Raw genomic sequence first — 22,827 nt, forward strand, 5'->3', positions numbered from 1 at the left:
AGAACAAAATCACTAAAGTACCACAAAGACAGAGGTTTGAATGGATCTAAAAAGTGTACACACTCCTTGCAAAAGTTTTGTGACGAGAACAAAACGAGACCGCAATAAATTACCTTAAACCTATTCCACAGATGTTATGACAAAACAAACTGATAAAATATAAACAATAAAAAATGTGCACAGTTTCAGTTGTCCAAGTGTGTATATAACATAAGACTTAGAGGAAGCTTCTTTAGATTTTATAGCAGCCTATCAATATCCCCATCCTGACGTTGCCATTTCTGCAAACTCACCACATCCTAGAGATTGTGAGAACATCTCTTGTCCAAAGTCTTCTTCAGATTTTCTGTCAGATCCAGTTCTGTACTCCCATGCCAAAACTCTAACTTTTTATTCCTGCAGATTTGGATCTGGGGTGTTTGAAAATCCTCAAAAAACTTTTGGAAACAAGGTAAAAACTAGTCTGTCTATAAGGTTGTGAAATTCCAATAAAGATTTTACACTGATTAATGAGAAGAATATATATTTTTTTAAAATTAAGATGTAAATAAAACAGATGGATGGTTTCAGATATGTCAGTGTAATGTCCTATCAGAAAGAAATCTCTTGGTTGGATGAATTTTATTTGTAATAAATTATAATTTTTAATAATAATTATAAAAATGTAATAATAAATTATACCTCTGCCAGAGGTATAATTTGGCCGTGTGACCAGATTTTCGCATGTCGTCACTGCTATTCTAGCGATGTATCTTTGAGGATGAGCTGCAAGTTTTTATTGTTTTTATTTTTATTTTTTTAATAAACAAATGACATAAATTACTGCACCGGTGTTGTCTTGCTTGTAATATAGTAAACTGTGAGAGATTGGACAATAACCGGAAATACGTCCGCGTGTGCACTTATTCTGAGTAACGGAACATAACGGTTGTCAGGACGACCAAGTTCTAACACAGTTTTCTCAATGGGAGCTCCTCCAGACGGTAATAACATCTGTCAGTATTTCACATATTTTTGTAATATAGCTATGTAGAAATGAACTATGTAGAAAATGTTCATTCATGTTATGTATTAATACTGATTGAGCGTTGGGATGTTGACAGAGGTTGACTAGAGGTGCTGCCCAGCAAACACATACATATTCTGATGTCTGCTGGCATCACAATTCAAACGTTAAAAAAATATTTCTTAAAACTCAGCATATGTCGCTTTCTGATGGCTTTATTTCTTCGAAGTTATAACAACGCGTTCCCGCCTTCTCCCTATTTTCCTAAAATGGTGCTCCCCGTGACAGAAAACAAGCGCACCCGGAGCACATAAACCCACCCAGATCAGAAGCAACGGCTACAGGCGGAGAACAACAAACGCAGTGTTATTGAATTACGAAAGAAGCGCAACCACAAGCCATCAATCTACAGTAAGTAAATCTAAGATGCGTTAACCTAATCGTGCTATGTTTGTTTTCATGATTTGTCCCTAATGAGGAAATAAAGCGACGCTGTCAGCTTTATTATGATAAGGACAGAATAAATTATGCAGTGATGGTTACTCAGTGATACGTCCTTAGCAGTTATGGATGTTGTATTTACATAACACAAATCTTTCTGTTTGTAATCAACCAAAGCGTGAAAGAGCAACGAGGTTGATCTGCTTCGAGGTAGCCTACTTGAAATTCAGTTATCACATTAAGGCCGTGTATCCCATTAGGGCCTACAGTTACTATGGAGTCCAGTTAGTCAGGGTGGCTTAAATATAAAAACAAGATTATCATTTTCTTTAACCCTTATTAAAGGGTTAATATTATCATATTGTTCAAAATGTTACAAAAAATAGAGCAAACAATATCTGTTTTGTAATTTCTAATTGCTTTGTTTTACTTCTCTCCTTAAGGCTATGATGGGGCAGTTTTTAAAAATTGGACTTCTGTCCCTAATTATTATGTTGCTGCTGAATTTTGAGTCAACTTGTGCTAAAAGAGGCAGCAGCAGCAGCAGCAGTGGAAAGAAATCCACAACGTCCAGCCGAGGAAGTGGAACCCAATCAAAGCCATCAAACTCTCAGCCCGGAAACTATCCTCGACAGCAGAGCCCCAATCGTGACACCAATCCATATCCTGCTGGAGGGAGTTACCCGTACCCTGGAAATAAGAATACTAATCCAGGTGGGCAAGCCAGGCAAAATCCACCAAGTTATCCAGGAGCAGGGAGCAACCCAAATCAGTATCCAGGAGGGAATCCTGCTGGAGGTTACCCTGCAGGAGGATACCCTAATCAACCAGGAAGAGGCAATTATCCAAATCAAAACCCAGCAGGAGGCTACCCCGCAGGCGGATACCCTGCAGGAGGATACCCTGCAGGAGGATACCCTAATCAACCAGGAAGAGGAAATTATCCAAATCAGAACCCAGCTGCTGGAGGCTACCCTGCAGCTGGTGGATACCCTGCAGGAGGATACCCTAATCAACCAGGAAGAGGAAATTATCCAAATCAGAACCCAGCTGCTGGAGGCTACCCTGCAGCTGGTGGATACCCTGCTGGAGGATACCCTAATCAACCAGGAAGAGGAAATTATCCAAATCAATATCCAGCTGGTGGAGGCTATCCAGCGGGTGGATACCCCAACCAAGGCAGAGGAGGGTATCCTAACCAGTACCCTGCTGGAGGGAATTATCCCAATCAGTACCCCGGAGCAGCAGGTGGCTACCCAGGTGGTTACGGCGGTGGTTATGGTGGAGGCTATGGTGGAGGTTACGGTGGAGGTTACGGTGGTGGCTATGGTGGAGGAGCAATTGGTGGTTACCCTAACTGGAACCCAAATAATAAAATCCTCAGCCCAAGGTTCGGTGGCGGAGGTTATGGATATGGTGGCTCCCATGGCATGGGAGGATCTCCTTTCTCTCGTTCTGTGCAGGGCATGGGAATTCAGCCCAAATCAACAGGCTTTGCCAAAAAAGCCATGGTAGCAGCAGGTGTCGGTGCATTAGCTGGAATGGCCGTCGGTTATGGGCTAGGGCGCTTCCCTCGACCACATTTTGCCTTCCGTAACCCCGAAGAAGAATACTATTACAACAACTACATGTACCGGCATTATGGGACCAAGTCAACAGATGAAAAAGACTATGGGCGGGACTATGTCTACAAGCCTCCTCCACGGGCCAAGACCTACGAGACCTACATGAATGAATGCAGGAATCGCACTGACCTCCTCAAAGACCAAGGCTCATCGAATAGTGGAGCAACTGATGAGGAGAACGACACAGTGAGCATTGAGGAAATTGGGTACCCAGCCCTGATCGACCAAGTCAAGTCCCGCCGCTGCGTGGAGGAGTACATGAAGTACTCTGCACAGTTCATGGAGAAACGAAAGTTTGAACAACGGCAACAGCCAAGAGGTAGCGCTCCTATGAGCAATGGGGTGATGCAGCTTTTCACATCCGGCTTCGTGCTTCTGTCCAGCATGCTACTACTGCAGTGAGGAAGAAGAAAAGGATTCCTTTCAGCCACACCCCAAATAGATTTTCCCTGCTTCCATTATAGCTGTAACAGTAACAGCCTGTGTATCTAATCTTTACAGTCGAAGCGATTGCTTATAGATTGTTACAGTCAATTTTTCTGCAAAAGTAGTGTAATCTGGATTAAGTTTTAAATACACTGCTCTTCAGAATATATTTAATTTATGGCACTTTTTGTTTTTAATCCTTAATGCTTGGTGAAGAGCAAAACCTCTCATGGAACTGATGGTATAAATTATTAATATTGAAAATAGATATGCTGTATTGTTTGTCAAAATCTGTTTGAGTAAATCAATTTGTGGAGTGATTTCTAAATTATGTAATTAGTGTATTATATATCTTTGAGAGGAATCCTTTTTGACAGAATATATTTCCATTTTAGCTGTTGAGATTTCCCTTTTCTCTTCTCTTGCAAGACTTTGCTCTTACATAAGTTTGTGTATGGAAAAAAAATGGAGGTCACAGCTGTGAGGAAATGGTTCAAATAAAGCAACTCTTTGGACTGGAAACACTTGACTGCCCTCCTGATCCCACTAAAGCCAAATCAACACTCACAGGAATAAAAAAAGCAATTTTTGCTGAGAGGAGTGTTATAAAGAAAGAATACATACATTTTCAATGTATGCACTCAGTATGTGTGCATAATAGTGTAGTGAAAGATGCACTGAGAAATTAGAAAATGCAGTTTTTAACATAATTAGCCCTGATGATTTTCTGATCAGTGAATGCAGCAAAACTAAATACCTGGTCAAGCATTCTTTGATGTGGAACTTGATTTTGTGGGAGGAAGTTGGATGTATTGAACAGTTTCTTTTCTTTGGAAGCCTATGAGGTGTTCATTCAAGCATCGAAAGAGAGCTTGACTGTGGTTGTACTGGTCATTCACCATGTTCTAACTTTTTTTTCCTTCTGCTCAGAAGCATATAAAAAACAGAAATTGGACATTTTCACAAACTAAATGGGTAAATTGACTTGGAAAGCAAATACCCGAGTTATAAGGCTGTTAGTTTTTACTCTCATGAAAGATGCCGGATGTAGAAATGCTTTCCAATCTTTTCGCAACTTCCAAATTAGGTCTACATTCTCAATAGAGTAAGCACAGTTAGCATCTACCAGAGCTAATGGCTAATATTAAATACTAAATACGATTTAAAAAGTCAACTCCACGGTAATTTTGTCTTTATTTTAAAATAGTGAAATCCTGTTTTACAACAGGATTTTGCTTCTAACTCTAGAGAAAAATAATTTGAACTGAATCAGCTAAACTGGTATCAGTAGATCAAAGTTTTGCAAAAACTGGAAATCAGACATAAATTTCTAATCTGTGCGTCTTCAGAAATTAGCTACAAATTCAGAATATATAGCCTAGAATTATGAGATAAATGTGGTGAAAATAAATGTACACTATGAATGTAGTGTGGGAATTGTGTGGAAACTGTGTCAACTCATTACAAGTAGTAGTTGATTTTAAACCTTCTGTACTGCAAAGCTCTGAAAACTTTCTGTGTAAAAATGACTTTCTTTCTCAGCTTTATCCATCTCGGACATCTTGTTTGACTTCTGCTAGCTTGCTGTGACTCCCTGTTCTTCATCTTTTAAGCTTTTGATAAAAAAAGGAGAGATCAGTTTGCAATGTCACTATGCTTCCTGCAGCTATCGTGAATGCTTTGTGCGCTGTTCGGTAATAATGTTGGATGCTTTTAATCTGCACATTCAGAACATTTCTAACCTTATAGTTGTCCCAGGTAATCTCTGAATATTGTGTATCTTCAGAGTGGAAGTGGAGGCAATGTTGCTGAGAAAGTTGTATAATATACCCAGCATGAGTTGTTAGTTTTATAGCAATTATTGTCCCTGTGCACATATTTATCCCGGTTTACCTGATTATCGAAAACCTAAGTCATCGTCTATTTGGTCTTGATTTTGTACAAATATCTTCCTGTATGCATCTGGATTTTTTAACACAGTGACATAGTCATTTTTCAGGCATTGCTAACGTTGTAAATAATTTATTTGGTTTTACTCTAACCTCTATTGTCACAGTTTAAGTACAGAATCTCATTAGAATATATCTCAATAGGCTTTTCTGTCCTCAAGATGAGTTGAACAATGTTGTTAAATAATTCAATTTTTACTTTCTTAAACAAATTGTTCTCTGTTTCCATAATTGTATGTGTCCCTGTGTATGGATATTAAATGTCCCTTTGTTTTTTTTTTTCAATCCATCATCTTTTTACATTTAACAAATAAATTCTCTGCTTGATTTTGACCAGTTTTGGTGAGTAAAATTTATCTGAATAAAACTTTGTCTTCAGAGCATGTAGATTTCTCCTGCTGAATATCTGTAAAGTGCACTTACTTCCCCTCTGGATATTCTTTTGTTGGGTTATCACATTTGAATGTCAAATGGCAATTATTTGTCATCATTTTGACTCACAGGTGTAAACATTTTACCATAGCTTGTCATGGATGTTTATGTCTTAAATAAATTCACTTCAAAAATTATTCCTCTGTCTTAGTATACAGTCAGATCTGACTCAATGTCTTTTATATCTCATTATTTAAGGAGAAAGGTTATGAGCATAGAAAGGGAACACATTTACATGAACCAAAAATGTTACTTATTTTAATATCTATTGATTTAGAGCACTGACTCACTGACATTTTTCTATTTTTAGTTATTTATTTTACTATGGAATAAAGAATCTTTATTTACCTTCTGTAGTTCAGTTCAGATTTGGCAAATAATTGTAATTTTTTAAAACCAGAGCAGATTTACATATATTTAGACACCTAAAAGCCAAGCATGAGTTGAAATGAACAGCAGGAAAAGTTTTGAAAAAGAAGATTTGTAAGAAATCTATACAGTGTCAAAGGAAACAGGCCTTTAGTTGCATGGATCGATCGAACGGCAAAAAAATAAATAAATAAAAGAAAAATCCTCTCGCTCTATACTGAACAATTAGTTGTGACAGGAATATTCATTATTTGGGGACTTTAAAGTGTGAAACTTTATATTACTTGATGTTATTCTGCAGAAAACCATTTATTTTTATGAAGTTGGTCATTGTTTTAAATGCAATCACTGAAATACTGGGGGACTTGTGTTTGTAGAATGTAAACAAGAATATGCAATGATAGAAAATCCTAGAAAATCTGACTGCTATATCAGTCCTGAAATAATTTTTACAGCTATTTCTTTAAATACATAAAACAATCAGACCATACAATGCAAGAAACAGCAGGAAGGATTCTTTATTGAAAGCTTCAGTTGCTTATTTCACTTCAGATCAGAGCTCACAATAAGCAGTGATTAGATTAAATGTCTCTGATCCAGCTTACTGTAAGAAAAGGCACCAGATGTCCTAGTCTGAGAAAGAAATTTGTCCCTGTACTAGGAGCAGATCCTCTAACAAAGACTCTCCAGAGAGACTGGTTGTTGTATCTTTGGGTTTCCTGGTAATAAGGTTGTTGATGTTGTTCTGTCTTGTGATTGTGATGGTTTCCAGTCCCGTGCTTTGGTTTACCGAGGATGCCCAGTCCGTACCCTGTCCCCGTTCCTCCCAGCATGCCTGCTGCTGCCGCTCCTGCCCACTTCAGGCCCTTCTTGGAGAGGCCTCGGCCTTGGGAGGGGGACGCTTTGTCACCATCACCTTTACCGTGACCTCGGGAGCTGCCTCCTCGCTTGCTGAGCGACCCGGGGCACAAAGCAGCTGTGAGCAGCATCACTACCCAGAATGAGAGTAGCTTCAGCTGAACACCCATCATTGGAAAGCTGCAAAAAAACATCAGTCACAGTTCGAACAAACTTGCAGGATGTAGCCTTAAATTTCAAAACTACTTTAATTAGGTTGATATTGAACTCTTTATTTGTTTTTGTGCATGACAGAGAGGACATATGTCTGTTGGCAGGTGTTCAAACTGGCTTTTGATTTATTGTTACTGCACAAACAAAGTCCTACACTCCCCTCTGCTAACACAGCAGAGATCCAGAACCGTCCACTGCATGCTCTGTCAACACTAGGAGGTTCTGTGATGCAGATTTCTCCTTTTCATATTGGAGTTGTTTTACTTTCTTCTTCTTCTTATCAACAATTAAATATTTTATCACATATGGTGCATGTAATATAGAAATAGAATAGTTCTAAAATTTAAAAAAGTGAACAGAAGTGTTTACAGCTCTAAAACACTCAGACCTCATGCTTGGTGTTGCTTTAAAACTGAAAGCTTGCCAAGGAAACGTTCCCATTTTCTAATAAATTTAAAATAGAGAATTGAGAAATTAGAAGTGTTCTTATTCCCCACATTTGTAGTTTGATTCTACTGGATTTAACCTTTGTGATGATAGGATGGGTGTAATATATATTTTTTTCATTTAATGGGAAAAAAAGATACCTTACCTCTCTGTCTTGTTCCACAGATTGGTTCTGATGCTGCAGTTGTGGTCTCTGTTCAAGCAACACTTACAGTGCAGCAGAGCAGCACTTTGGCTTTCATTATCACCTCCATACCATCACCCAGCATCCAGTTAAGCCCCGCCCCCAAAAACAAACTCATATGTTCAACAACAGGCCTACAGGACAGCCTCAATGCTTCTGCTGATGCAGGTGAATCCCCCCCTTATAGGCTAAATGAAAAGCTGTTCCATTATGTGGTCTGAAATATATAAAACAATTTAGTAAAATAAATTATTATTTGAAATAAGTTAATACCTTTAAGGCCAGATTTACATGACAGCTTGTGAGAAGTGATTAAAACATATAGTTTCCATCAAGTTGCCTCATTGAGGGAGAGTACCGGTATATCAGACAGCAAAATGGACTTTAGACCCACGTTTAGTGAGTAGTCAATCAGCACCCAGTACTAGAGAATCATTTCAAATTCCTCATCTGAAGTGTTTTTTAAAATCTTCCAGAATAAGATGGATAACTGCGCCTGGAAGAGTGAGGAATTTAAATATTTTTCTAGCCTGGATAAGTATCGGAAAAAATAACCGGGTGTAAAACAATATTTGTATTTGAAAAATTGACTTCCTTTCTTATCCATCCATCTAGGAAATGAGGGGCACGTGAGAAGCATGTGGCAAATTTCCTCCCAAAAACACAGTTTAGACATAAAACAGGCAGATGTGCTTCCCAGCATGACGTAAAAAAATCCAGGACACCACAACAAAGTTTAATCACCACAGTGTTATTTTATAATAAAGTATTCTCACGCACTTACATTTCAAAGAACATAAAAAAAGACAACAAATCCTTTGTTTGCATCCAAAGTGTTTTTATCACATGCTTTTCAACTCCAGAAAAACATTCATGCACATCTTGAAATGAGGATGCTTTTCATATTTATATATATATATATATATATATATATATATATATATATATATATATATATATATATATATATATATATATATATATATATATATATATATATATAAAACATTTTCATGCAAAAAAACATAGCTTTTAAAGTGATGTGGTGGATACTGCACAGTTCTTTGTATGTTCACATTTTACAGGAATGGTTTCCTAGTTTATATAAACATGTGTCCTAAGTGTTTTCTTGCCAAAAATCATCTCTGTTAGAATACAATTGGCATTACTTCAGAGTAAGAGCTTGAAGGAAGAAGCATTATAAGGTCCAATTTTCTTTGCAGAAACTAAATGACGTTCTCAAAGAGCTGCATGGAAGCCATTATATTTTCATCCTGTTGAGAGAAAGAAAAACAACATGGATTTAGGTGATTATTACCTAGTCAATTTTGTCAGTTTGTTGATTATTTTACCCTTTGGCAGGTTTCTATGAATTCATCTATTGTCACAACTCCATCCCTGTTTCGATCCATTTTCTAACAAGTAAAAATAGAGATTTGTTCACTCAAGAAATGGAATAAAAGTGGGCATTAGAAAAGCGTTTTGAAGTTCAGCTAATTTTGACAGAAATCAAAACTCCTCTGACCAGAAATAGATGTAAAATTGGGATCTAATGATAAAAAATATGTTGTTTTAGTTCACCTGGAAGAACTTCTCCACATGCTCAAACGGGGAATCATCTCGTACGCTGGGTAAGGTATACCTGCCCATCATGTCATATATGGAGGTCATTATTGCTAACATTTCCTGCAGGAGAAAAATGAAAAGACAGATGAACAATGAACTACAGTGTATCTAGTTTGGGAACTTTTTCGCAACTGTTACCTCCTTTGTAATGTAGCCATCTTTGTTGATATCATAAAGATTAAAAGCCCAGCGAAGTTTCTCTGTAACAGAGCCTCGAAGCAAAACAGACAGGCCTAACACAAAATCCTGTGAAGGAGATTGAAATGTTTTCTATAAGCAACAAAGCCCTGCAAAAGTATTCATCACTCTTGGACGTTTCCACCTTTTGTCAAATTACAACCCTGTACTTTGATGCATTTTAGTGAGATTTTATATGATAGACCAACACAAAATATTCCATACCTTAAATCACTTCTAAATTGTGATTTAAGTGTTTGATGCATAAAAGTCTTAACAGTTAGGCAGATGTATGTGTGCAGACCTGCCTCAGAACGAATGGTCATCTGCCACGTCCGACTGCTTGAGGATGCAGACTTTAGACTGAGGTAAAACTTAACTTGCACCATGACAAAGACAATAACATATTGTACTTTCACAGGTACAATGAAAGAATACAGCTGCATTACTGGTCAAACACACCTGAATAAAAATAAATTATCATCTTCCTATGAATTTACTAGTTGGTAAAATTGTTTTGAAGCAGATCCATATTTGAAGGCTACAAAAATCATGACATCTGAGACTTTTGGTTTAGATTAAAGTGTAATCATGTTTAATAAAGAATGGCCTAGTCCAATCCAGGCCTTAATCCAAATCAAAATGTGTGAAAATAATTTAAAGCTCATAGAAGTTCTCTATTCAATTGGACTGAGTTTGAGTTATTTTAAAGAAGATGGAGGGCAAAAATGTTTTATATGTTCCAAGTCTGTGCAAAACTAGTGGAACCTACAGATCATAAGACTCACAGCCACACAATTTGCAATTATTTAGTGTTTTGTGTTGGTGAAACATATGCAATTTCCCTAAAACATGTTGAATTTAACAAATGCTTGCTTTAATACTTTTGCAACATCCTGGATCACTACTTAAATAGTTGTGAATTTAATCAAAGCTGCAGCCGCTGCTGACACACTCACCTCAAATCGGATGGAACCGTTTCTGTCCATGTCGAATGCGTTGAACAAAAAATGAGCATATGTGGTTGCATCTGAAAGAAAATGAGATATTAAAATTCAAAAACCAATGCCCTAGTTTGATAAAAAAAAGTTATGTACAGGGTATTCTCATGGTACAGAAAACAAAATTGTTATGCTGCACTGTTAGGTTAGTAAAGGAAACTAAGGAAAAATTAAGTATATGAAAAGCACCTTTAAAATAATTATTTTAGTGTTTACATTATATATTTTAAAACTCAGATTATATATGGTTACCTCCTTGAGGGAAGAATTGTGAGTAGATGGTTTTGAATGTTTCTTCATCTACTAACCCACTGGGACATTCCTGTTGACAGGGAAACAAGTTTCTATGAAGAAGATATGCTTAGAATTATTATTATATTTATTTCACTTACTTGATTTAATCATCACTAAATTATTCTTACTTCTGAACAGACTGACACTGCCTCCTCTGGCAGAAATGTATAAAAAGTTTTAAAATAAACTGAACTGTTATTGAAGTGGCACAATCTCCCAATCTCCCAATGAAATGTTTAGAAAACTCTGTACTGTATGTTTAGCACCAAAATTCACACATTAATAATTAATAAGAGAATTCATACAGAACATATTCAACTTTTATTTCTTAAACACATATTAGTAACCCATAACTTCATCTCTCCATGGGGAATAAAAGTGAGGTGACTTCCCTTAGCCACTGTTCATAATGGGTAACACTGGAGAACATACAGTATCAGTCAAATTAGGCAGATAGAGGCTTATTTTCACAACTCATAAAGAAAACTAAAATAAATACTGAAACCCCTAACTTTAAAAGTGTTAGATATATTATATTTTGTTGTTTTTTTGTGCAGATTTTTTTTCAAAGGTGTCAAAAATTCTGTGGAATCTGGTACAAAATCACATTTTAAAAGTTACCCACTCAAACAAACAAAACAAACTGAAATGTAATTACACACAAATATCTAAAAACATTTCCCCTACATTTTTGAAGCCTCTGTAAAGCGACTGGAGCTCCTTCCTGGTGAACTGGGTCTGGGCTTGGAGCTGGTCGAGGCCCTCTGGCTGGTGCCGCACCATGGAGAGCTCAAGGTCACTGTCACTGGTGTCTGCCGGACAGAATCAGACAAAACAAGGGGAGGACAGGAGAAAGAAAAGAGGGAGGAAACAGCGGTAAGACCAGAAAGAAAGAAAAAAAAAGAAAGGAAGGAAGGAAAGACTCGGGAAGAAGGCAAAACACTGGAAAACCAAAACGAGAAAAAGCACCCACCATCTTTTAGGAAACATAACAGGAAGTTGAGAACAATGGTGGAGAGAGAAGAAACGAAGGATGAGGAAATGGATGAGAAGCAGAGTGGCATAAGACAATGAACAGTTTGAGACAAGAGAATGACATCAATAAAATGAGATGAAATAATTTGTTGAGTTTGAAAGAGGGGCAAAATTAGGGGAACTTGTAGGTACATAAAAAAATATAATGCTGAGATGAATGAAAATAAACTATGAGTGCATAAACATAGTTAACTAACCTCCTCATTGTGGACACCTGTCAGTCACACACATATTCTGGTGAAGGTTTTTATTTGGATTAGACTTTGTTTGCGTTATGAAGGACAAAAAGTGTCGCAATTACATAAACGAATAGGGTGGAAATGCCACTGCTCCTGTTATCAATATGATTCTTAGCCTGACTTGCCATGCAGTTTAATCAATCATTTGCTCCATTTGATAAACTGCAATGTGAGTTACAGCACAGCAAATATTTAGTGCCAAAGTATCACAATAAAATAGATAAGTCAAAATGATTTACATGAGAAATCTTAAATAAAACTCTAAATAAGTAAATAGTAAATTTGAAACTTAAATGTTGAAATTGTAATAATTAAAGCATTAGTCATTCTGAATTTTTTAATTGACAGTCCTATTTTACAGCACTAAGCCATAAATTTAATTTATTTAGCAGTCTTAAACAAAGAGCTTTGTCTGCAGTTAAGAAACTCTGCAAGGTAACCACTCAAATGTTAAGGACTATTTTATGAACAACAGTGACATAGGGAAATATGAAATAATAATAAAACAATACATTTTTAAATTTTTATTTGATTTTTACATTTTATATTCAGTTTTCCCATTTAATTATCTATGATTTTACAATTTATTAAAAATATGCATACTTTATATAGTTTTATTTAAACTACTACATGTATAAATATTGTATTTATTTGACATTATTTGTGAACCATGGCTCATAAATAATGTTTTTGATAAATAAAAGTATGTATATATATTTATACTTCACAGATGCCGTAAGTTTTATATTTTGATATTTCTACATTTATTATTGGCACATTTAAATAATTCTGACTTTATACACTTATAATTTATGGAATTGATTCATGTCCTTTTTTGATCATAATATATATAAAACATTTCATGATATTGGTTTTATATCTATGACCTTGTATCACCTTTGGCACGTGATGTTTGCTAGGTGACACATTTATCAGCGCCACCTGCATGACAAGTAGATGTCCACAATGTAAAAAAGATTCAGTCGCACTAATACCAACTAGTGTGAGTAGAAGTTTAGGAGGATTACATTAATCAATGGGAGGAAATTAATCTGATGATGATGGAGTTACTCACCGTCTTTACAATGATTTCACACATGAATAGATTTGAACAAGACAAAGAAGAGGTGAGGAAGATGGCAAAGGAATGAGAGGGAAAGAAAAGAAATATGAGATAAAAATGCAACTTTTACAAAGTGAACACATTAAACATATGCAAATAAACATCTGTTTTTAATTAGGATAGCTTAATGAAAACATTCAAAATGTAGAAATATAAAGAAGATACATTCTGCAGGAGACGTAAGTGGAAATATTTTATTAGCAAAATATTTGGTTTAAATCAGAAAAAAATCTCTATAAATGTAACAAGGTTGTATCATTACATTGCAACACAGTTAAGAAATACTCAAAATTCACCCTACTCTTACCTTCCAGTGACAAAGGCTCCCAAATCCCAAACTGTCTGAGAACAACAATAAAAAGTCCAACAACAACAGCAATGGCAATTACTTCCATTCCCTCTAAACCCATTATTCACTTATATTAGATGTCAGCTCTGAAAATGCTGCTGGAATAAAAAATGCAAACATAAAAAAAAAATTAAAAGTAGCGTCTCTTTTTCTGAACTGACTAATCTATTGATCCAGCTTTTTCTTAGAAAAATATCACCTGCTGCCTACCATCTCCTTCATCCATCAAGCTCCATCAGTTCATCAGACATTGCACCAGCATCAGCAGCTATGAACTGATTCACACCACTGACCAGCCGAGAAAATGGATAACACATGAATGGGGAACATTCATGCTGCCCAAGTTCGACAAGTTTGACTAGGGCGCCTCAGAAAAAACAAGTCAGAAACTCCGATCACTTAAAAAAAAAAAAAGTCCAAAGTTGTCCTAATTTGCAAAAACATCCATCTGAGCCTCATTTCCAGGTTTAGCTCCAGTTGTCTGCTGTGAAGCAGGTGTGCACATGTGTGTTTAAGGGTGGTGCCAGTGAGGATAGGAAGTTCTTGGTGAAGGAATTTCTTTACTAATGGTCTGTGACTTTATGAGCCCCGTCATTTCAGTGATGCAAACTGTAAAACCAAGCATTGATCCACTTCTGCTGATGGCTGGGATTTGAGTAGCACTTAGTGCAAATGAGCCTGTGTATTGCTGCCTGTATCTCCACACTTGGTCAGTGATAGACTCAGTAAGTGAAGTGGTTTTAATCACATGCAAGCAAATATCAGACGTTTGTGACTGGGTATTTTTTTAATGCGATAAAACTGGATGGTGGAATATTCAAGTTGTGAAGGTTTACTTCAGAAAAGTCAACATAGTGCTGCATGTATTACCAGAGGCTGAATAGTTGCGTAAATAAAGTATTTTACACATGTGCACAAACGTTTTTATCAGGTGGGTTTGCAACACAGTGCAAGTGAAGAAGAATGTGGGGATAGTTCGCAACTGATGAGTCTGCAAAACTTAATGGACTCAGTTTAAGTATCGGGGAGTGCTAATCAATCAATGGGAGTTAAAATATTGGTCAGAGAAAGTGTGCAGCATATGCATTTTGACACAGGATTTATTTATCTTTGAAGTTTCACCAGTATTGGTCAGCTAACTTGTGTCTCATCCATTAAAAAGTATGATAAACTAAAAGAAAACCCTGCCAAAATCACAAAGAAATATTAGTATATGATATTTTTTATAGCATTTTAGTAGCACAGATGCAAAAGATCTCAACGGAAATGCAGTTTTGCTACATTTATATAGAATTTTGAAGATAGTACCACGTCTTAGCTGTCACATCAAATATATCCCACACCAAAGCATAAAACTGCATAATCCCACAGTTATTGTTTTGTCGAATGTTCTCACCATCCTCACCATCAACTAAGTTTTCCATATTGTCTTTGCCAGTTTTATTTATAAAGTATTACTAAAGCAAAGTGCTGCACATAACTGCCTGCATTAAAAGGAAAAACATCAAAATATGACAAGACTGATAAAAGATTAAACACAATAAAACTAATTAAAATGAACAAGGTCAAATTAAGTCTTTACTGGTGCTTGAGTGCAACACTATTGAGTTTAGCTGCTTTGTACTTCAGCCACCACAAAACAGAGAGATACAGTATCTGTTAAATATGCAGGATCTGAACTTATATAAATATATAAAAATAAAGCAACAACGTGTTGTTTAATGTACCTTAAGTGCTGACCCACCTTTTCTTCTATTAAATACAAATGGAAAGCTGTGAATTAAACATGCAAAGATACAGGCAGAGCAGTCTTTGGCCTCATCACCAGGATTTAATGGCTGCAGAGAAAGCAGCATTAAAGCTAAAAGGCTAATCCAGTTTATCTATCACAAGCAGTCACTTCTCATCTCATGATGAACTTTCTTTTTGCTGGTTTTCAATTTATTTTCACAACACCGTCTTCCATAAAAAAAGCTCAAGAATGCAACATTTCAGTTTCAAACAGGCTTCATTAAACCTCAAACTGAAAAGGACAAAAAGCAAAATAAAGATTTGTTTCCTCTATTTTCAAAGAGACAAAACAAACCTGTCGGGCTACAAAAACGTTGCATGCCTTTTGGTTTTTACTAGCATGCTTTTCTTCCTATATCTGGTTGAGGACGGATTCTTTTACTCTGTTTCAGTCCAAAAGATACAGTTTTCTTTCTGTTCTCTTCCAGTCAATTGAATTGACCTTGAAGATGAAGAGTGAATGAATAGATGCTCTTAAGTTTAAAAACCACTAGATGGCGACAAAGTAATTATAATGTGGCGAGAAAGTTGTCTCGCAAAAATAAAACTTTACATCAATTTTGTGCAGTTCAAGTTCCAGATTTGTAAATCTACTGTAGATTTACTTGTAAATAAAATATAGAAGTATATTTATTTCCTATTTTCGGTCTGCTTGGTTATATAGTTTTTAGTTTCTGAAGACACTTTAAAGGCTAAACAGTTAGCCGATTAGCTTCCCACATTGTTTTCTTGAATGTATAATTTCTCGCGGCTTTTATTATATGCTGCGTCTTGTAAAAGTATTTATGATGCTTTAACTTTATCACACTTTGTCCTCTTACAACCACAAAGTTTCATAGATTTTATTGGGATTTTACATGATAGACCACTATTAGTGTAGTGGAAGGAAAATGTTATGGTTTCCAGTTTTTTCACGAATGAAAAAACTGAATCAATACTCAATAGAATTCCCTTTAGTGGCAATTACAACCCATATTTGTTGAAAATGTCTTTACAAGTTTTGCACCAGTAGGATACATACAGAACAAATCCTAAAGTTTGCAGATGTAACAAAGTGTGGAAAAGTTCAGGGTGTAGGAACACTTTTGCCAAGCTCTATAAGTACTGAAGACGCCATTAAGTAAAATTACATAGAAATATCAAATTAAGGCAAATGTGATACTTGTGAGACAAGGTGAGATAAGTCCGTGACAGCATGTCTGCAGAGAAGCATGGTGTCAATAATTTAAATAAACCAAATGGGAGTGGCTTGGTAAAGACACATTCAAATAAAAATGAGGATACCTCTATTTTTTTGCTTGAAAGAATAAAAATGTTCTAACAGCAGTGAGTTAAGAATGTAAAGTGAAGTTTTTTTTTGCTTTTAATTCAGGAACTCTGCCATTCATTCCCTGACAGAAATAAGTTATAGCTTAGAAAAGGTGGGATTAGATGCCAGAAAATATTTTTCAAAGCTCTTATCATTGAAAGTGAAGGAGGATGGTGTGCAATGTTGAATTTAAAATATGAAAAGCTGAAGCAGATCCTACAAAATTGATGCATTCTGTAGGAAGGTGTACACCTCTACTGTAATATTCCTACTCTGCACTCTGGCCTGTGATGTTTTATCATTCAGGGCATCAGTCTGCTCTGATGTCCTCCCCTGTGTCTCTACCTGGCCCTTGCTGCGTGGTGCTGGCGATTATCCACTTGACGAGGCAGCACTTCATCAGCGATTTGCGTGAAAGCCGGGGTCTCTGCCACTTTGAGCCATCTGTTTGTCCCCCCGGGCTGGGATCTTTGCCATTGGCATCAGGGAGCAAATCGCCGTCCACAGCCTTCTTCTCTGCCTGCAGAAGAGAACCAAACTAATCTCCTGATTTGGTGTGACTCTACATTAACGCATTAGTTGACTATTATTTAATTACAAATTACTTTGATGTGATATTACAGAAAGTTGGTGAGGAACCCACATGATAACAGCTTCTCCATTATGGAGATCCTGAAATCTTTCGTACAATTGGCAGCAAATTCTGATGGTTCTGGCTCTGAAATGCATACCTACAACCAGGGGCGGAGCGTCAGGGGGGTGGCAGAGGGCAGAATATGACTTCAGGGATCCAACCCTTTATCCCATCTGATGAGAGCTGGAGAAAGTGAACCCTCTCCTGTTGAATATGGTGTATGTAGGATTTTATAATATGGTGCCCCAGTAGATTATATAGTAGGTTGCCCCAGTCTGTCATGACAACATTTTTTGCTGGACAATAAGTTGTCCCAAAAGTTATTGTGATAAGCGATATAAAATTGTTGTTTTGAGACCATTTTCAAGCAATAACTTGAAAATGGTCAAGTTATTACTTGAGAAGAAATTCAAGAACAAATTCCCAAAGATCAATAAACTTTAAATTCTAATGAACATTTAACACTGGAATAGAAAAACATTTTAAATATCCAAAATAAATGAACAAAACAACAGAAGCAACATCCATCCATCCATCTATTTATCCCTAGTGCGGTCAGGAGGGGTGCTGGTGCCTATCTCCAGCTAACGAGAGAGACGGGGTACACCCTGGACAGGTCGCCAGTGTGTCGCAGGGACAGAAACAACAAATAAAATGAATTATGAAGTCTCTAACAAAACTGCCCTTCAAAAAATGGACAATTTGAATTGAATACACAAGACTGAAGATTTTTTGTCATCCAGGATTTGGTAGGAAGAGAGAGGGAAAACAGAAAAATGATAAATTATACAAATGGAAATTATTGAGTTTGTTTTAATTTATTGTGCCATTAATTGGTTATTGCCTACAGGTCTACATGGTACAGAATCAGAACAAATCTGAAAGCACGGAGAGTAGCAGAGTCAGCGCACAGCTTCGGCTATTTTAATCACATCATTACACACAAAATCTGGGTGTAATGATGGACTCAGGGTCATGAAGTGAAGTGTTTGGTGGTGAGGAGAAACACAGTTGGACCCAGGTTGAAGTGCAAACATGATGGTTTAATGGAAATCAGACAGAACACAAAAAATCCAGGCAGCACAGGTGAGCAGTGTCAATCGCTCTGACTCTATTAGCAACTGGTATATGAATTTGACAACTGACATAAAACCCCTGACAAAAGACGATGACCTGACAGGGAACAAGAGACACAAGTGGGTATAAATACACAGGGAAAGTAATCAGGGGAAACAAGGGACAGTTGGGAGCAATCAAGGGGTAGATGAGACACAGAAACTAAATTGACACAGAAAACCAAATTCTCACACTCAGACCTGAACTTTCAGAGACACAATAGGGACAATTACAAAGTCAGCCTTCTGTCATCTAAAAAACATTTCTGGTATTAAAGGACTAATATCCCAGTTAGATCTTGAGAAACTCATCCATGAGTTTATTTTTAGTCACATTGATTACTGCCAGTGTCTTCTCAGGTCTGCCTAAAAAAGTCAATAAGACAGCTGCAGCTGATCCAGAACGCTGCTGCTCATGTTCTCACCAAACCCAGTCCTCACGCTGGTCCCCTATAGCTCAAAGAATAGTTTTTTATTAGTTTATAAATCACTGAATAGCTTAGCACCAAAATACATTATGGCTCTGTTGCTATTGCACCAACCTTCCAGACCTCTCAGGACTTCGGTTCAAGTCTACTCTGCATCCCCAGAACAAAAATATGGAGCCTCAGCATTCGGTTTAATTTGTGGCTTCCAGAAAACAGCAAACCTACTGAAACAAATCTTCAGATCAAGTCTAGAACTCCACTTGTTTAGAGTAGCTTTGGATTGATGTTAACTGGACCATCATTTTTATCTGGATTCTAATTGTTCATTATGTTCTCACATTATTCCACTGCAAAATAATGTTTTTTTCTCTATTTTTTAAAATGTTTTTATCATATAAAGCACTTTGAATGTCCTTGTTGCTAAATGTGCTGTATAAATGAGATTGCCTTGTCTTGATTTAAAAATAATAAAGCTAACAGCTAGATATTTTGATAAAAGACAAAACTGCTGTTTGGAGAGCGTCTTGGTCCCCCTTGTCACCCTGTTTGAATACAGAGACAGTGCAGCATCCAGTGTGTTGCTCAATAATTTACACACCTTTAAACTCCATCAATAAAAGATCAAAGTTACAGCTGCTGTGTTGAGGTGTTTGATGACTCCGACTTTGTGAACGATGACTAAAAGCAATGCTTGATGAACCCTCCAAATCTTCTTGAAAGGCAACCATCATGCACCTGTGCAAACGTGTAGTCATGCCACCCACACGATTATTCTTAAAAATGCATGAAGAGCAAAGTGAAGTCTCATACATTTATGCAGCACAGATCCATGTGAACAGTCTGAAAAGCATCTAAATGACTTAAGTTTTGCAATCAAAATGTATTTTTATGTCAGCAACATGTTTTAATGCCATGATAATACTTGTGCTTAAATGTAGGAAATATACAAAATTACATTCTACGTCCTACAGAAGATATCTAAATTTTTCCGCAGCTGCTTTCCAGGAAGCTTTGGTTTAAAATAGAAAAAGGTTTATCATCGACAGACGTGTTGCACTGTGACATTCTCCAGGAAATCATCTGACGGGTTATGAACTCAGTGGGAAACGGACCACTGCTGATCTTCACATATGGTACAGAATGATTTTGCCCACATGGAGCTTCTGTCACGATCTCTGTCGCCATATGCAGACTTTCAGTTTCTCATTAAATTTCCTTTTTGTTTTTACCTCTGCATTCTGACATGTTTTCACTTACCTAATCACGATTTGGCATTTTACTCTTGTTTTCAGATACTTTTAAACAAAACATTTGCCCTTGAATGAAATCTCAAATGTTACGCTTTTCTTCTTGCAACTTCAAATTCAAGCACATCTACAATAAGTTTACACTTACAATGTTTCCTAACTTTTTATCGTGAAAAGTTGACCACTTTAAGTTGTATGCAAATACGTTTGTCCCTAAAGTTGATTCAAGGTACTTTATTTTAAAGTGATAAATCCCAAACCAATACAGGGCGCTCATAAATAACTAAAACATCCATCCACATGCTGCTTGAATCTCAATCGGTAACACGTAAAAAAAGTGACAAATTCCTCCTGTACCTGCATTGCGTCTGGATTTTAGATGCTCCTTTGAAGAAAAGTCGCTTACAGCAGCCCTCCTCCTCCTGACGACCCTCACTGAACTGCAGCAGCAGCTTCAGCTTCATCAGACAGACAGCGGATATTTAAAGGAGGAGCAGAGCTGCTCACACTCCGGCTAGAGGATCAGCTTCGTAAAGCTGTGGCAGTCAGATGGTGAAGAACAGAGCAGAACAGGAGGAAGGGAGGTGTGGATCAGGTGTTTACATCGTGACAGATGTTATTAAAAGAGCCAGATTATAAGCTGTGTGGGAGATGTGGGCATAGACTCAGACAGTGTGAGACTCTCTGAGGAAATTAAAAAAAAGATTGCTGTTATCTTGTCTGCATTAAAGAACACAATTCTCATTGCTCCAACAGTTTGCTAAGATTGACAACGTTTTGTTTTGTTTTGTTTTGTTTTGCAAAAGCAGAATGACAAAAGTTGTGGAAGCCTTTTGTATGTGCTTTTTTAGTTTAAGTTGAAGTCAGGAATATTAAAGTACTCATATAAAAATGTTGGAACACTTTATACTCTTCTAGACTGCAAAAGCAACAATTTTTCTCTTTTTTTGTCTTATTTATTGTGGTGTTAAATCTCTAACATAACCATTTTTATTTTATGCACAATTTCTGAAAAGGTAACTGATGTGAAATATTATTTTTTAAAGTTTCTATTATGTGGATTTTTTGTATTTTATCATCATTTCATAACTTCTGTTCCTGTTTTCTTTTATTGTTACATTAGTGAGCATTTGCCAGTGTTTTTTGTTTTTGTTTTATTACACCTCAGACAGCAACACATTAAAACATAATCGTCATGTAACGTCTGACAAAAAACCCACCAAGTGCACTACCCTTCATTTTAACTTTGAAAGGAGAAATTTAATCTGAATCGGGGAACATTCTATGCATCCAGTCAGGGTTTCATGTTATCTGGAAGAGTAAATTAATCTGAGTACAGGAAGCTTCCAAAAATACTCTGAAATTTTATCTTGAACTGTGAAGGTGGAGGATATTTTCTGCAGTTGGTCAAGATGAGGACTGTGTGCTTTGGTAAACTGCAGGAAGAATATTATACAGGACATATTTGACTTTGTGAGCACAAGTTAAAAATGTTTGACATCCCTAAACTGTCAGGTATCTGCTGATGTTTAGCTTTACAAGCTCAACTAAATTTTCTTGTTCAATATTGAATACTAAAAAAAACAAAATTCAGATTGTGTTTTGCAATCACAATCTATGAAAGTTAAACAAAGAGGGAAACTTTGTCAAGGCGAACAAGGGAGGGAGATTCTGTCAGCTAAATCATCATATTTCTTCAAAAATGGTTTGTTTATACATACTTTTTCCATCTTAAGAGTTTATGGAGGTGACTGATTCAGGGTCAGCCCCTCCAGGATTTCACACCTTGCAGCTGATCAGAATAAGTCCAATAAATGAAAATAACTTTCTTTCCTCTGATAGTGCAGATATAAGCCTGGGTGCTAAATCTGCCATCAAGGTATTGTTGATATATTTTTTGTCTTTTTTTAGATGTGTTTTGGGTTGCCTGCACAACCAACCAAGATATATGTTGTAAAATGTAGTTGTATTGCCACTGTTATTACTGTGTTTAGCTTACTGCTACAAGCTAAACATGGCCAATAAGAAGAAGTATTTTAAATTTATTGAAAGGAAAAAAACAATTCTATTTTGTTCGAACTTTTCCTCCAGTTCTTCTTTTGCTCCCTGTTGTGACCTCTCATTGTGTGACCAATGTAGGGGTAAAAACAGATGTGGCCTTCAGTTTCGATAGAAACATTAATCAGTAAAATTTCTTCAATGTCTAGGATTAACCTTTCCCTTGTAGGCATGACTTGAAAACAATGATCCACGCATTAAATGTTAGAAACATTGTTGATTAACACTTGAAACTTAGTTTTGTGATGGTTGCAAAATAATCAGAAGGCTGTAAAAATTGTATTAAAAGTCATTAAATTTAACTTAAGGATTCCAGTATGACAACTAGGACTGACTTTATCACTCAAGCAGTGATTAAAGAATCAGATGATGGCAGCGCCAACATGTGTTGTATGAGGTAAGAAAGTAATATTTTTTCATATTTTCAAGAAATGTCTGATAGATTATAGCT

At 36.5% G+C, this 22,827-nt stretch overlaps 2 protein-coding genes across 5 annotated transcripts; one reads left to right on the forward strand and one right to left on the reverse strand.

Moving 5' to 3' along the window:
• The first annotated feature begins 904 nt into the window (after positions 1 to 904).
• Positions 905 to 6,016, forward strand: LOC102226692 (prisilkin-39-like). Its single transcript, XM_005811990.3, has 3 exons — positions 905 to 983; positions 1,295 to 1,417; positions 1,891 to 6,016. The coding sequence occupies exon 3, from the start codon at positions 1,894 to 1,896 to the stop codon at positions 3,472 to 3,474; it is 1,581 nt and encodes a 526-aa protein (XP_005812047.2). The 5' UTR covers positions 905 to 983; positions 1,295 to 1,417; positions 1,891 to 1,893; the 3' UTR covers positions 3,475 to 6,016.
• A 2,933-nt stretch (positions 6,017 to 8,949) lies between these two features.
• On the reverse strand, positions 8,950 to 20,877 carry LOC102225659 (calsenilin). 4 transcript variants are annotated; one of them, XM_005811985.2, is made up of 10 exons: positions 20,676 to 20,873; positions 17,240 to 17,414; positions 15,751 to 15,753; positions 11,736 to 11,860; positions 11,007 to 11,076; positions 10,713 to 10,783; positions 9,715 to 9,822; positions 9,532 to 9,636; positions 9,303 to 9,365; positions 8,950 to 9,224 (listed from the first exon to the last, which is right to left on the reverse strand). In XM_005811985.2, exons 1-10 carry the CDS (start codon positions 20,679 to 20,681, stop codon positions 9,177 to 9,179), a joined length of 774 nt encoding a protein of 257 aa, XP_005812042.1. In that variant the 5' UTR covers positions 20,682 to 20,873; the 3' UTR covers positions 8,950 to 9,176. The 4 variants fall into 4 exon arrangements, with proteins under 4 accessions (XP_005812042.1, XP_005812043.1, XP_023193478.1 ...); XM_005811986.2 differs by lacking the exon at positions 15,751 to 15,753 and having other exon boundaries at positions 20,676 to 20,869; XM_023337710.1 differs by lacking the exons at positions 15,751 to 15,753; positions 17,240 to 17,414 and having other exon boundaries at positions 20,676 to 20,877.
• Between the last annotated feature and the right edge of the window lie 1,950 nt (positions 20,878 to 22,827).

Source organism: Xiphophorus maculatus, chromosome 8 (assembly GCF_002775205.1).
Source record: "Xiphophorus maculatus strain JP 163 A chromosome 8, X_maculatus-5.0-male, whole genome shotgun sequence".
In the NCBI taxonomy this organism is placed as follows: Eukaryota; Metazoa; Chordata; class Actinopteri; order Cyprinodontiformes; family Poeciliidae; genus Xiphophorus; species Xiphophorus maculatus.

Excerpts from the sequence above, each read along its gene's own strand:
- LOC102225659 (XM_005811985.2), bottom strand. Across the intron at positions 11,077-11,735 it reads TTTACAGAGGCTTCAAAAAT|GAATGTCCCAGTGGGTTAGT; the intron begins GTAGGGGAAATG and ends CCCTGTCAACAG. Across the intron at positions 9,225-9,302 it reads TCATAGAAACCTGCCAAAGG|GATGAAAATATAATGGCTTC; the intron begins GTAAAATAATCA and ends TTCTCTCAACAG.
- LOC102226692 (XM_005811990.3), top strand. The coding sequence starts at position 1,894 with ATGATGGGGCAGTTTTTAAAAATTGGACTTCTGTCCCTAATTATTATG.